General features: G+C 40.5%; 1 protein-coding gene across 1 annotated transcript in view; it reads left to right on the top strand.

Annotated features, from left to right (window-relative positions):
- Nucleotides 1-13,179, top strand: part of CSMD1 (CUB and Sushi multiple domains 1) — a gene marked incomplete at its 3' end in the record, with an annotated part of 1,679,169 nt that overhangs the window by 1,612,533 nt on the left and 53,457 nt on the right. Inside the window, exons 58-59 of the mRNA XM_079726547.1 lie at nt 437-631; nt 5,784-5,957. Coding sequence (XP_079582673.1) covers nt 437-631; nt 5,784-5,957 — 369 coding nt within the window. The remainder of the gene's footprint in view (nt 1-436; nt 632-5,783; nt 5,958-13,179) is intronic.

Genomic DNA, 13,179 nt, shown 5'->3' with positions numbered 1-13,179 from the left:
ATAGCGCGTATTACATAGGGAGGAAGGGAATGAAGGTGTCTGATTTTCTTGGTCTAAACTGGTTTTCAGTTAATTACCATTTCAAGTTTCTCAGAGGATAGAGACAATTAGAAGTAAGATTTTTCTATTCATGCCTACATTTACCTGATGATCATTTTCAATGAACCGCGAGACTTTATGGAAGTGATTTATCCCTTTACATGTAATCCCACTGCAAGATTTCCAGTGCACTTGCCATGAGGCTGTGGAATGCATTTTGCATATGGGATCATTTTTGTGTGGCTATGTGGGTAGTAGAGAAAACCGCAAATAACAGGCGATGGCATCTCTTCTGTACAACACGATGAGTTTCATACAGGAGGCCTTTACCATGGAAAGCAGGCCTGGTCTGACCCCTTGAGAACAAAGCGATGATGCTAAGTGTGTTTCTTTCCAGCGGTCACTTGCCCTGGCATTGAAGCCCAGCTCTCAGAACATGTCACCTGGAGACTGGTGTCAGGATCCCTGAATGAGTATGGAGCCCAGGTGGTGCTGAGCTGCAGCCCCGGGTATTACCTGGAGGGCCAGAGGCTGGTGCAGTGCCACGCCAACGGCACATGGAGCATAGGGGCAGAGAGGCCGAGATGCAGAGGTGAGTAACAGGTGTGCTCCTGACCTCGAGGCCATCCTGAATCACTGACAGCCATGACATCCACCTTTTAAGGGACTGTAATCTATCGTCCTATAGATTAACAGTGTAACCCGATGGCATTTCTTTTCATTTCAACAACAAATGTGTATTTTTATCTGACATACTTAAATATATGACTGCTGCATTAAGTGTTAAATGCTGTCTTTTTCTTGTTGACGATCATATTTTACAAATGTTGAAATATTAGAATACTCGATATTTCAAATCAGCTCAAAAACAAATCCAGGCCTGTATTTAAAAACATCAATCTTATTCCATGCACTGACTATTCAAACCTTTTAATTAGGATCTTGGGAATGCGTGTATTTATGCTAAGGATATTGTGTTCTCAAATAATGACTGTCTTGAAAAGGGAGATTATTATTCTCATAGGTACAAGATAAGCAGTTAAGCCTCTGAGTGGGTTTCATAATAAATATGAATAAATAGAAAAATAAAACAATATTAGCATTGTTCAGAGCACTGTTTGATTCAGACATATTTAATATACCATCTTTAGTGGGATTGTTCGCAGGAGATTATCATGCACAAAAACAAGCAGTTAGACTGGTGTCATATTTATAAAATACACAGCTTAGTAAGAATAAACCAGAATAAAAATGGAAAAAGGACAAAAGAAATAATGCCTCACTGTCTGTGATAATCATTCTAATTCCACTTTTAATGGAACAAATGGTAATGAAGCTCCCACTAAAGCTCTTCACCGGCATCACAGAGGCGAATCAGGAAGGGCCGGGACCTCTGCGAGCTCATAATCCAAGTGGACAGCACCCCCAGGCCCTGGACAGCTCTGCCTGAAGCTTATTTATTAATGGTTCCCAAATCATTCCCCAAAGTGCCCTGGTTTGACTGTTGTCTGGTCACTGAACTGGTACTGAATTTCTCCGTGTTAGAGTCTGAATTAGTGAGCTTGCTCCTTCCCACATCTGTCCCCACCAGGAAGCTCAAGGTGTGACTTGGAGACTCAGTCCTTAACTTCATAAGGAGCACATTTTTGTGAGCCCAATCTGCCACTCTGTGGTAGCTTTTTCACAGAATAAACACCAGGTCTACATTTTATTGGAACTGAACCAATAGAATCTTCAAATGTATTGTCATCCAAATCATTGTTACAGCTAAGGAGCTGTATTTTTATTTATTTTGTTTTTTGCCTGTGTTTTATCTAAGAAGGGCCCAGTCCACAGCATCTCCTGGATCTAACTGTTTGGGTTACCTGCCTGCTCAGGGGCTGGAAATGTTAGGAGCTTCCACCCTGCTTGTCCAGTTAGCTCCAGATGAAGAGATGACCTCTGACCACCTTCTAAGCGTTTCCATAACAGCTATGAAGTCAGCTGGGATAGTCGCCACTTCTTGAAGAGTTTGTGTTATCCTGACTCTAGGGTATTCCACCATGTCCATAGACAGAGCCCAGGTATCCAGGGGTGAAGAGGACAGCAGACCTTAGTCTCACTTTGAAACTGTTAGCTCGGCAGTCACCCATCTTTGAGGAGGAATGACTATCAATGGTTATCCCTCAAGAAACAAGAAAGCAAAATTAAAATTCCACGTCTGGGGGTGCCCATATAACCCCCCTAACACAAGGACTGTGTAAAAGCTGGAGCCTCTTGCTATTTTCTTGTTATGTGTATTTATTTTTTGACTTACTGCTTTAAAAATTAAGAAAAATGTTTATCACAGAAATTCATGAATCAAAAAGAAATCATCTTTGCATTTAAAATTTTATACACACAGACCTAGAGAGCTACACTGGAATTTTGCTATATTATAGATATCCAAAGAACATTGTCTGAATTCTGGCCTGTACCTCTTTTCTAACTGCTTAGTTCAGAGCTCTCATAAGTTAGACCTGGGTCAAGCTATGAAGTCGGCAGGCTGGTCTTTGATGACCTTCTATTTGTATTGATAATTGGGGATCTGCCTGGATTGATCATAAAATCATGGGAGTATTTATCCTTCAGACTACATATTTCATCTGTATCATAGGAGACAATGGAGTGGACATTCTTATTCCATTCTGTGTTGGTGTGGACACTGGTCGTCACTTAGAATGACCTAAATGTGAATTTTCTTGATAATATACTCACAAGTAAATGTCCAGCCTGCATTAAATAACTCATGTGACACTAACTACCCCAGACAATGATTTCATGTGGACATTTTCACTTTGAGTGAGGCCTTCTTTCTGGCTTGATCCATGTATCTTGGCATTATCTCTCTTGGCCTACTAATCCAATTCCAGGTTCTGGTCTTCATGACATGCCTTCACATACTTAAAAATAGCTATCATATGTCCTCTGAACCTTTTCTTCATGATTGGCAGCACTACCCCAGTCACATGTGTGCCGGGTCATGTATTTGCTGCTCCTGTCTAACTGCATATTCACAAGGTATTTTTTTCCAGGAAGAACATGTTTGAAATTACGTACTCTTGACCTTATTTATTTGTCACATTCACAAATAATATCCATATTGCTGACAGTAACATCCATAATCCTGTTGACTTCACAGGTTTGAGAAATGAACTGTCTCAATATGATTTCTTTTTCAAAGTAGAGGATTTCAACATGACTATAATTGTAGAATTGAAGGAAAGAGGAAAGAGGCTTTTCAGGGAGGTGAGGCAAAGGCTTAGAATCCACAGTAATAATGAGAAAATACTACAGTATCAACAGTAAATTGGGCAGAGCTGGAGGCACTCTGAGTGTCTTCAGCTGAGCATCCTCTGCCCAAGACACACATCCTCTGTGCAAGACACACTCTGAGAATTCAGAGGAGACAGTTGACTGTGCATATGAATATATATTTAACAGAAGAGAAAAAAGCAAACTTATTGACTTTATTCTTGAAAACTTGATGGGAGAAAAGAACACAGAAATAAAGCTTTCCTTGGATGTTTGACACAGGTTTTTGTTTGTTTGTTTTTTAGGGGAGAGGGGTTTTCCCTTTCAATTAGGGGAACTTTTCAGATGGGTGCTGCCTACCTCATTAGCTTGTTGGGTTTACTGCCAATCAAATCTCTACGTCTGACACCCCATTATCCAGCTGCTGAAAAGCTAATATTTGTTCCATTAGTTCTTCTTTATAGTCTAGTGAACCTTAGTTGTGACACGCCTAAAATAGTTCCGTCACCAGGTATTTTTAACAGAGGCTAAAAGAATAGAAGAGATGCGAAAACAGAGTCAGCCTTTCTGCTAGTCCACCATTAACGGTGTGTCAAGACCTCCGAGGGGAGGTGTGCTCAGACCTCACTGCTATTTAACGCTTCTTACTAAAAGCTGAGGTTTCAAAACACAGTCCAATTATCCTGAATGGTGACAAGTGGATCTTTAAATATCATAGCTCAGGGTGAAGTTCATACTATGTTTGAGAAAAGGCTTAATGAAAAGTTCATAACTAATTGTAAAAAATCTAAATCCGACTCAAATCCATTGACATTTGGTAGAGCAAACATGTTAGCAGTATCACTAAATGCACAAGATATGACCCTGTGAGAGTTTAACAATCCTGCAAACTAAGAAATCCTCATGGTTCCCTCAACAACGATAATGTTCCGATCGTGACATACTCTAGAGCTGAACTTCCCAAATTTTTGTTGAGCAGTGCCCCTAGAACACACATTTCCTGGCTGTGTCTGTCTGCCCGTTTGAAATGGAACCAGGATTATGTGTCTTGGAGTAAAATCAGCTTAATTAAAAAGACTGGTCTAAATGATAAAATTTTCTTCACTTGAATTATTAGTAAAGGTTTTCAGACTTTGGATTCAGTTCCCTGAATAGGTCCTGAGATGGGCTTCACTGTTAGCGAACCGGGACCCAGCCCTGGTCAGGTGCAAGGCATTGCTTTAGGTGCTCCCACAGTCCTCTCTTTGAATCCTCTGCACAGCCCTACCTGGCAGGTGCTGGTATTAACCTTTAGGAGATGAACCAGGAGGACTGAGAGACTTAGAGAAGTTGGCCGGTGTCACCGAGCTAGGAACTGGCAAAGCTGAGCAGAACTGGGTGGGTAGCCTGCAGCCAGAATCTGTGTTCTTAATCATGACTTTTCACTGCCTCTTATCAGTTTACTGTTAATAAGGGCTCAGTAGTTTTTAGCTAAATGGCAGCTTTGCCCTAAGCCCTTTACACATAAGAACTCACTCAGTACATCAGGAAGTCTTTATCAATCTTCTTAGAAGAGCTTTTCAAACACTTTTATTCTCACCTGTTAAGACACATTTCAGCCTCTGATGAGCAGTTGGCCTTGATGACTTTATGATTTCCTCCTCCCCTGAGATTCTACTGATTTCTTTGTGCTCAAACTTGTGGATTTTGAGAGTGCAGGGAGTCAGGTGGTATAACAAGTATCTATAATGAAAGTGACCATTGCATTCATCTCCCCAACTGGAGTAATCGTGTGAGTGTAAGTGGTCACGGTCAGTAATTATGCTGGACACACGTGTGAACTGGGTACCTACATCTATAATCACTTAAGGTCTAGATTATTTTTTTTTAATTTTCAGAAAGTTTGCACATGTCCTATATAGTCAGCATTTTTATGGAGTTCATGATCCCAACAACTTATGCAAGTAAACGAAAGAAAAAATGAACTCAGTCCTTCTACTGCAGTGGGCATCCCGGGTTTAATTCCTCATTGCTTTGTAGCAGCTGATGACTTTGGGAAAGACCACCCACATTTCTTAATTCCTGCTACACACACATAGGTGTCCAGTAACTATGATGTGATTCTTGTGATTGGTGTAGACTGAAAAGAGGACAGAAAGCCAACTCATTTGACTGATTTGCTCGTGTGTGAATATGTTTGTATACTGTGTATTTACTCAAGAAAAGTTTAGCTACCTGTGAGGATGAAAAAAATAGCAGTGGGTAAAGGAAGGGATATTTTGGATTCCACCCTAAACTTTCAAGTTTTCATTTCAAGGATATAAGAGAAGAAAAATAAAGCTTCCTAGGTGGTGTGTCTGTCTCACCCTTAGATGACACGCCTGCCCGTGTTCTTAATGAAAATGAAGACTGAAGATTTTGTCGTTTTTAAACAAAAGAGCAGAGTCTGCAGACATGAAAGAATATTCACTCTGTTTCTCTTTCCCTTCTAGTGATCTCATGTGGAAGCCTGTCCTTTCCCCCAAATGGGAACAAGATTGGAACAATGACAGTGTATGGCGCCACAGCCATATTCACATGTAACACAGGCTACACACTTGTGGGTTCTCATGTCAGAGAATGCTTGTCCAACGGGCTCTGGAGCGGCCCCGAGACTCGCTGTCTGGGTAAGTTAATCCATCATTGGGCACTTGTTTAACTCAAATAAACCTTAAAAATAGAGGATGGCTGGGCAAATCATGGCACTTCTTGCCATAAATGCTCTGACAGAGTGTTACTAAATCCTACCTGGGTTTTGTTTTTGTTTTTGTTTTTTTTAAGAGGATATTGGGGGTAGGAGTTTATTAATTAATTAATTTATTTTTGCTGTGTTGGGTCTTCGTTTCTGTGCGAGGGCTTTCTCTAGTTGTGGCAAGCGGGGGCCACTCTTCATAGTGGTGCGCGGCCTCTCACTATCGCGGCCTCTCTTGTTGCGGAGCACAGGCTCCAGACGCGCAGGCTCAGTAGTTGTGGCTCACGGGCCTAGTTGCTCTGCGGCATGTGGGATCCTCCCAGACCAGGGCTCAAACCCGTGTCTCCTGCATTAGCAGGCAGGTTCTCAACCACTGCACCACCAGGGAAGCCCCCCTACCTGGGTTTTTAATGCTGCACTTTACAATATGACTTCTTCTTTAAGTATCTAAAGGGATTTTTTAAAAATCTGAGCAATAAATGCAGGTGACATGTTGCCTTAAGTGACACAAAGACTATTTTATAGACTGATGAGCATGTCACTACGCTCAAATGCTATCATGATTTTAGAATGCACAAAAATAAACTTCAAAATTATCATACATTTTGTTATCTTTTTAAATTTTAAAAAAATTGTTATTAAGTTAATGTGATATTAATGTCTGTCAATATAACGACAATGAATTATTTAAAATTGAAAGTGTGCATAGTAACTTGGTCTTCTTTTTCCCAAGGATTAGCATTTTCTGCATGACAATTTTTTTTTTTTTTTTTTTTTTTTTTTTTTTGTGGTATGCGGGCCTCTCACCGCTGTGGCCTCTCCCGCTGCGGAGCACAGGCTCCGGACGTGCCCACTCAGCGGCCATGGCTCAGGGGCCCAGCCGCTCCGCGGCATGTGGGATCCTCCCAGACCGGGGCACGAACCCATGTCCCCTGCATCGGCAGGCGGACTCTCAACCACTGCGCCACCAGGGAAGCCCTGCATGACAATTTTTTAAAAAATTGGGCTGAAAAATTTTCCATGGAAAAATCTTCTGAATAAGTGTATGAAAATTGTTGAATAAGCAGCTTAAAGTGCAGTGATTTCTAATGCTTTTAGATCTCCAAGTAATTTGCAAAATATGTAAACTGCCTTTAGTTCTTTAGAACTCTTTCTGTGATCTCAATAATTTTGTAATCACTCCAAAGCAGTAGAAGCTGGAAAGTTTAAGCTTCTGAACCTCTGTGGGCTAGGCTCGCTTTAGCAGCTAAGCCAGGACCAGTAAATTTTAAATAGTAATAATCTGTTCTTTTCACTGGAGAGAATTTGAAGAAACACTCAGGAGAATTTGAGGATGAGAGTAAAGTAGCAGTCCCAGAAAAATGCAACTGACGAAAGAAGGAGGTTTTCAGGCTTATCCATGAAATGACTTCCTTCAGATTAATACAAGACTTAGATCAGTGCTGCTTGAATACTGTGTGTGTGTATATTCCTGTTGAGTGTAGTCACTGTAGTTTTCAGCCGAGTGCTTCTGGGATTTTCTGAGCTTTCCTAAGTGTTCTTGTGAGATTGGCCACTGAGTAGTGCTCTCCTTAAGGCAGCTGCAGTTGGGATACGTTTTCTCTGTCAACTGCAGTGGAACTTGGTGCCTTTGAAGGGGATCAGGTGATTTACGAAATTGCATCTCCGCTATGAATTGTAAGATGGAAAGTAATAGCAATTTACATTTGATTAGTGCCTTATGGGATGAAGGTAGGGCAGTGGTAGCCTCAGGGACTTTAAGTGTCAAGTTTAGTTTATGTAACTGTTGAATCATGGGACCAGCTTGAGCCTTACTGATTGCAAATAAACCTTTACCTGTTGTGTGGCATTCTTCTGACCGAAAGTTAGGACTTTGAAGTAGAAAGGACGAAATGCATATTGAATAGTTGGCTGGATGGAGAAGCTCAAAGGCATGGCCTCAGTGGTATGCAATATGGCTTAGACACTTTTTGGAAGAGGGAGTGCTCAGAAGGAATTTAAACTGAAAATAAAGAGGAAGAAAAATGTCCAGATTATAATGTATAAAACATTAGTGTTGTAGAACTTGGACATGGCATATAAAGAATAATACAGCTGGAAAGGCATGAAGTATTTAAAAGAAAAAAGACACAATTAGAAAAGGGTGAGAAATGATGCATAGCCACATGTTTATAAACCAATGAGTAAAGAATGTGTAATAAATTTAAAGATTTTAAAAGTTTGTAAACATAGTCTCCCAGCTACCACTGAGACTTGAAGGTGTAAAATCCATAATACACAGCATATGGCAGTGAAGGATAGCTCTCTTCCTGAAAAATCGGTGGCTGTTGGGTAGATAATGTAGTGTAACCCAGCAGGAATATATGGCCACAGGACCCAGAATGCTGTGCAAGACACAGCAGAGAATGTGGAGAGAAGAGCAAGCAGGTGGAGAACAGAGGTGATGTCTGTGCTGGAGAAGATTATAAAATGCTCAGAGGGGAAAGGGAAGAGGGGCTGTGATCCTAAATCTGGCACAGATATCTGACAGAGTAGATGTTGGATTCCTCCATAATCCAGACATTAACAAGATGCCCTATTTGGCTATAGTAATTTGAATGGTGTTATTTATTGATGATTGAAAATGTGCATTTTGAGTTTTATCTTACTGAACTCTCATTAGGCATATCGTAAGTGCTCAGTACTCCTACTTACAGATAAGAAACAAAACTTAGAGCTTAGGAATTTGCCCAATGTTGCAAAGCCAATAATATGCATCAAAAATGGCATTAAACCTAAGCAATTTGACCATAGAACACAGGCTTCTTAACATTAGGGTATGTAAGTAGTTTTTAAAGTTTTGTGCTACTTCACCAATATATTTATCTCTCAAAAAAGAGATATAATAAAAGAGGCTGTTATACTACTATGCTACTTCTAACCAATGAAGAGAAATTTGTTGGTTAACTGAAGGAGAAATGAGCCTTCCTGCTAGACGACTCCCCACCCTAAGGCACCTGCACCAAGCAGGTGCTTAGTACCTAAGTGGCTCTTCGTGGATGATTTTGGTTTCCATCCTGCACGGTTCCTGGGCCTCTTGCTTACCTATCACGCTATTATTTTCTTTCCATTTCTTGTCATTTGAATTATTCCTTTGTATGTTTCCATGGTTTTGAATGTCTTAAAAGTCTGGGTTTCTACCAAGCTAAATGACCTTGGGTAACCTTCAGGCTCATACGGACCCTGTGAGGATAAACTATATAGTCACGGAAGGAAAATGACTCACAGTGACAAAGGAGGTAGTTGCTAAAGATACTTTCCAAAAATTCAGATACTTTCCAAAAATAGTCCATATGATCGCATGACTTCAACTCTAACAGAGAAGAGGCAGGACCCTCAAAAACCAAAACAACCCCCAAAACTCTGACTTTAAGAAACAAATCACCCCAATGTGGAGGAAATGGGAAATTACCCAAGGAAACAGAGACAGTTACACCAGATGTTCTACAATGAATCCAGTTAAGAGAATGAAGTACATTTGAAGGGCCATGTCCTGAAGGACAGATCTGCCACGAGCTGGGAACAACAGAAGTATTGAGGACCATGAAATGCAAGGCCCATGCATAAGTGATGTTTGAAATAAAACCCAGGTTCACTCATCAGAGTTGGTGTTAAAGGAAGTGGATGAAAGAAAGCAGGAGGGCTCAGCTTCCTCCTCATGCTGTCTTTTCTGTAAAGAAGAATTATGTAAATATGAAGGTTAGATGATCTTTTTTATCAGACACTGGAACCTCAAGAAAGAGAAGGAGTCCATCAAAGAGAACTTGAGAGTTTCAAGTAGAGTTGAGTCTCCTGGCCAGGAGAGTCCCATCCAAGCAAGCTTTGGGTACCAGGGAGAAGATGGCCGAGTCACTGGCTCCTGTGGGATGTCATTAAAAGGAAGTACTCTAGCATTAGACAACTATTTGGTGTGACTTTTCACACACAAGGAAAAGAAGTTAGCTGTCAGAAGCTATGGATTTGTTAACTTGATGATACCCAGAGCAGATAATCAAATCTATTATTTGTAAGTTCTTGTGTGATGTGTATTTATGAAGAGCTAACACAGGTTCACAAAACTAACATGCAAGTCTGGATCCATCTGTGTTTGATGTTACTTTTAGATGGGTGTTTAAAAATAGTCTTCAGAAACGGTGTTTCTAAATTTTTGGCAAGATGTATGTCAAGGTTTTCCATCATAACTCTTACAATTAAGAAAGAGTAATGTGGACCTTAAGGTTAAGTCTTTAAAAGATTGCCTGAGGGGGCTTCCCCGGTGGCACAGTGGTTGAGAGTCCGCCTGCCGATGCAGGGGACATGGGTTCGTTCCCCGGTCTGGGAAGATCCCACATGCCGCGGAGCAGCTGGGCCCGTGAGCCATGGCCGCTAAGCCTGCGCGTCCGGAGCCTGTGCTCCGCAACGGGAGAGGCCACAGCAGTGAGAGGCCCGCATACCACAAAAAAAATAAAATAAAATAAAATAAAGATTGCCTGAGGGACAGTACATGAATGATGTTCAGTGGATTGCTGTGATTTTGGGAAGGAGGTTTCCAGGTGTATGTTTCTCTCTCCTCACTCTAGTCCTTTCCAAAACATTTATTTAGCTCCTGGATGAGGGCATAACACTGCTAGCTGAAAGAGTGAGAATAAATGTGTAATGACAGATTCAGGAAATCTTCAAGTTGAATGATAGGCCAAATAGATTTCATTAGACATAGGAAAATAATGGAAATAGTGTAAAATTTTACTCAAAGTAAAAAACAAAATAACTGTCAATGTACATGCTGAGGAGAAAATTATGAAATCATAGCACACACAGAAGGACTGGGTGTTTTGGACAATGGAAGGCTCGTTTGTGTGAAGATATGCCTCTGACACTGATATTGTTTTGTGACTAGTCTCCATCTTGTTCCGTGAGCCTGGGTGGGCCATATCTGGGGTGATGATTTCAGTTCTGTGAGACTGTTTACCTGGGATCTTGAGGAATTGAAATGTGTATGTGGTGAAGGATCTGGTAACCATGACACTGGAGGAATGTTTGGAAAACTTGTGATCCTAAGTTTGGCTGAGAGAAAAGTTAGGAAGTAATTAATATTTTCAAATATTTAAAATAGTTGGTGGGAAAAAGAAGAAAAGAAAAAGAAACAAAAATAAAATTAATTAAACACATCTGCCAAGGGCAAGGACCGGGATTGCTAATGACGTTAGTGAAACAGCTCCATTCATTGGTTTGAAATAGCAGGTGCTATGTACAGAAAAATAGTTTTCGACCCAATATAAGAAATATTGTCCCTTATTTATCTTTTAACATGTGGGATCTGTCCAGAAATGCAATGAAGGCTTCCTATAGAAGGTGGTTGGCCAACCGGCAGGTTTTTATCTGGGGCTCCATTAGACTCTGAGCTTTATTGATTCTACACCCACCATGCTTTCTCCATCACAATGCAAAATACTTTGGCAAAAACATTTTTCAAGTTGTGCGTGAGGTATCTTGCTTATTTTTAGGATTACTAGAACAAAAACGCTTTTGCCTGAGATTTTCCTTCTATTTCATGTGGAGCAGGGATCGCTTATTTCTAGTTGTGGTCCGATGGTTATTTCCAGTGGTTTCCGTCAGGGAAGAATATGCCAATTCCTTGATGATCATTGCAGCGGAAATGGCCAAGCATATGCATGGGCGCTGCCACAGTGAGAGTCTTGTGATTGTTAATGGTAGGAGAGCTGGATTTAAGGAGATGACGGGTGATTTTCTTTGTCTAACATTCGAGAACTTAATCTATGCTCTGTTTGCGGGTACCTAGTCTGAATTCTAAGCTAGAACCTTTGAGAAAAGATAGAATAAGGAAAGCTGGGCAACCCTGTGTGCAACCATAATTATACCTAAAATTTAGGCAAAGTAATACATTATGTGTATCAGAGTACATTCTTATAAGGGGTTAGCCCACACTTAATCAACGCCATCACCCCTGCTTTACAACTGGGCTCTCCCAGGGTGCTGTGAATTGCCCCGGACTTGTTCTGATTTACCATCTGTGCTGTGCAATGCTACAAATCTCCCTGGGCTGGAGAATTAAGCACTGAGAAGGCTCACCCCGTATCTGCATATCAGGTAACTTACAGTCCATCAGGGAAGTTTGACTGTCCCCACGCTCCCATAATTCTTTTCTTCTGTTTATCTTCCCTGCGGTAGTTTGCATTGAACCCGGCACAGAGCACACCGACTACACGAGGTTGTACATTTGTAATCCAGGTCTCCTATCATAGAAAGCTACATTAATCTTTTCATACCATTTATATCATTTAGACTTTTTCAACACATAATAACCCATCATGTCTTTCACTGTTACCTCTTTAATCTGTTTACTCAAGACGTCAGTGATAGATTGAGACATTCCCACCTAAAGAACATTATCTTTTTTTCATTAGATTATTTTGCTATTATCTGAAGTAAGTTTGCATTTGCTATAATGACCTATGAGGAGATGAATTCTTTTGTAAATATGATATCATGGTGACATTCATGTGGCTAAAATAGCTAAATGACATGATTCAAAATGATATCATGAGACCAAGTTTTTTCATAGTTGTTAGGGAATAAAACTGGAAAGTATTCAAATGCCTTGAATTTGATGATAGATCCACGTACAAATTTTTAATAAAACAAGTGATTATGACAATGCTTATATTGCAGCAAAAAGATGATATTAGAGCAGAAAGGTTAACCCCTCCCTCCTTGATCTTGGTATAAAAGAGACCTGCAGTATAACCCTTAGGCTGTATGGTAGTCAGGGAAGGGAACACATTTAGAAACACTCAGTGCTAATCTTCACATATTACATCTGCATTATCAGTGGCTCGCAGATAAATGTCACAATATTCCTCCCAGCCACAAGTGCTTCTGTCTCTATTTCTGAATATTATCTGGTGATATTCATTTAATTCCTCAAGAAATATTGCACAGGATGTAAAGGAGGTGGTTCTTTTTTCTTTTAAGGAAATTATCATCAAAGGAATAAATAAGATAAAAACCAAGTATCTTTAATAAAAATTTGAGATTGATGAATGTCAGGAGAGAGGTCCACGCAAAATCCTCCCCATACCCAGGGAGGGAGCCACTTTGATGAACAGGGGACTCCAACA

This window comes from Hyperoodon ampullatus (genome assembly GCF_949752795.1).
Source record: "Hyperoodon ampullatus genome assembly, chromosome: 20".
Lineage (NCBI taxonomy): Eukaryota > Metazoa > Chordata > Mammalia > Artiodactyla > Ziphiidae > Hyperoodon > Hyperoodon ampullatus.
The sequence above is the reverse complement of the archived record's forward strand: the minus strand, read 5'-3'. Positions and strand labels throughout refer to the sequence as shown.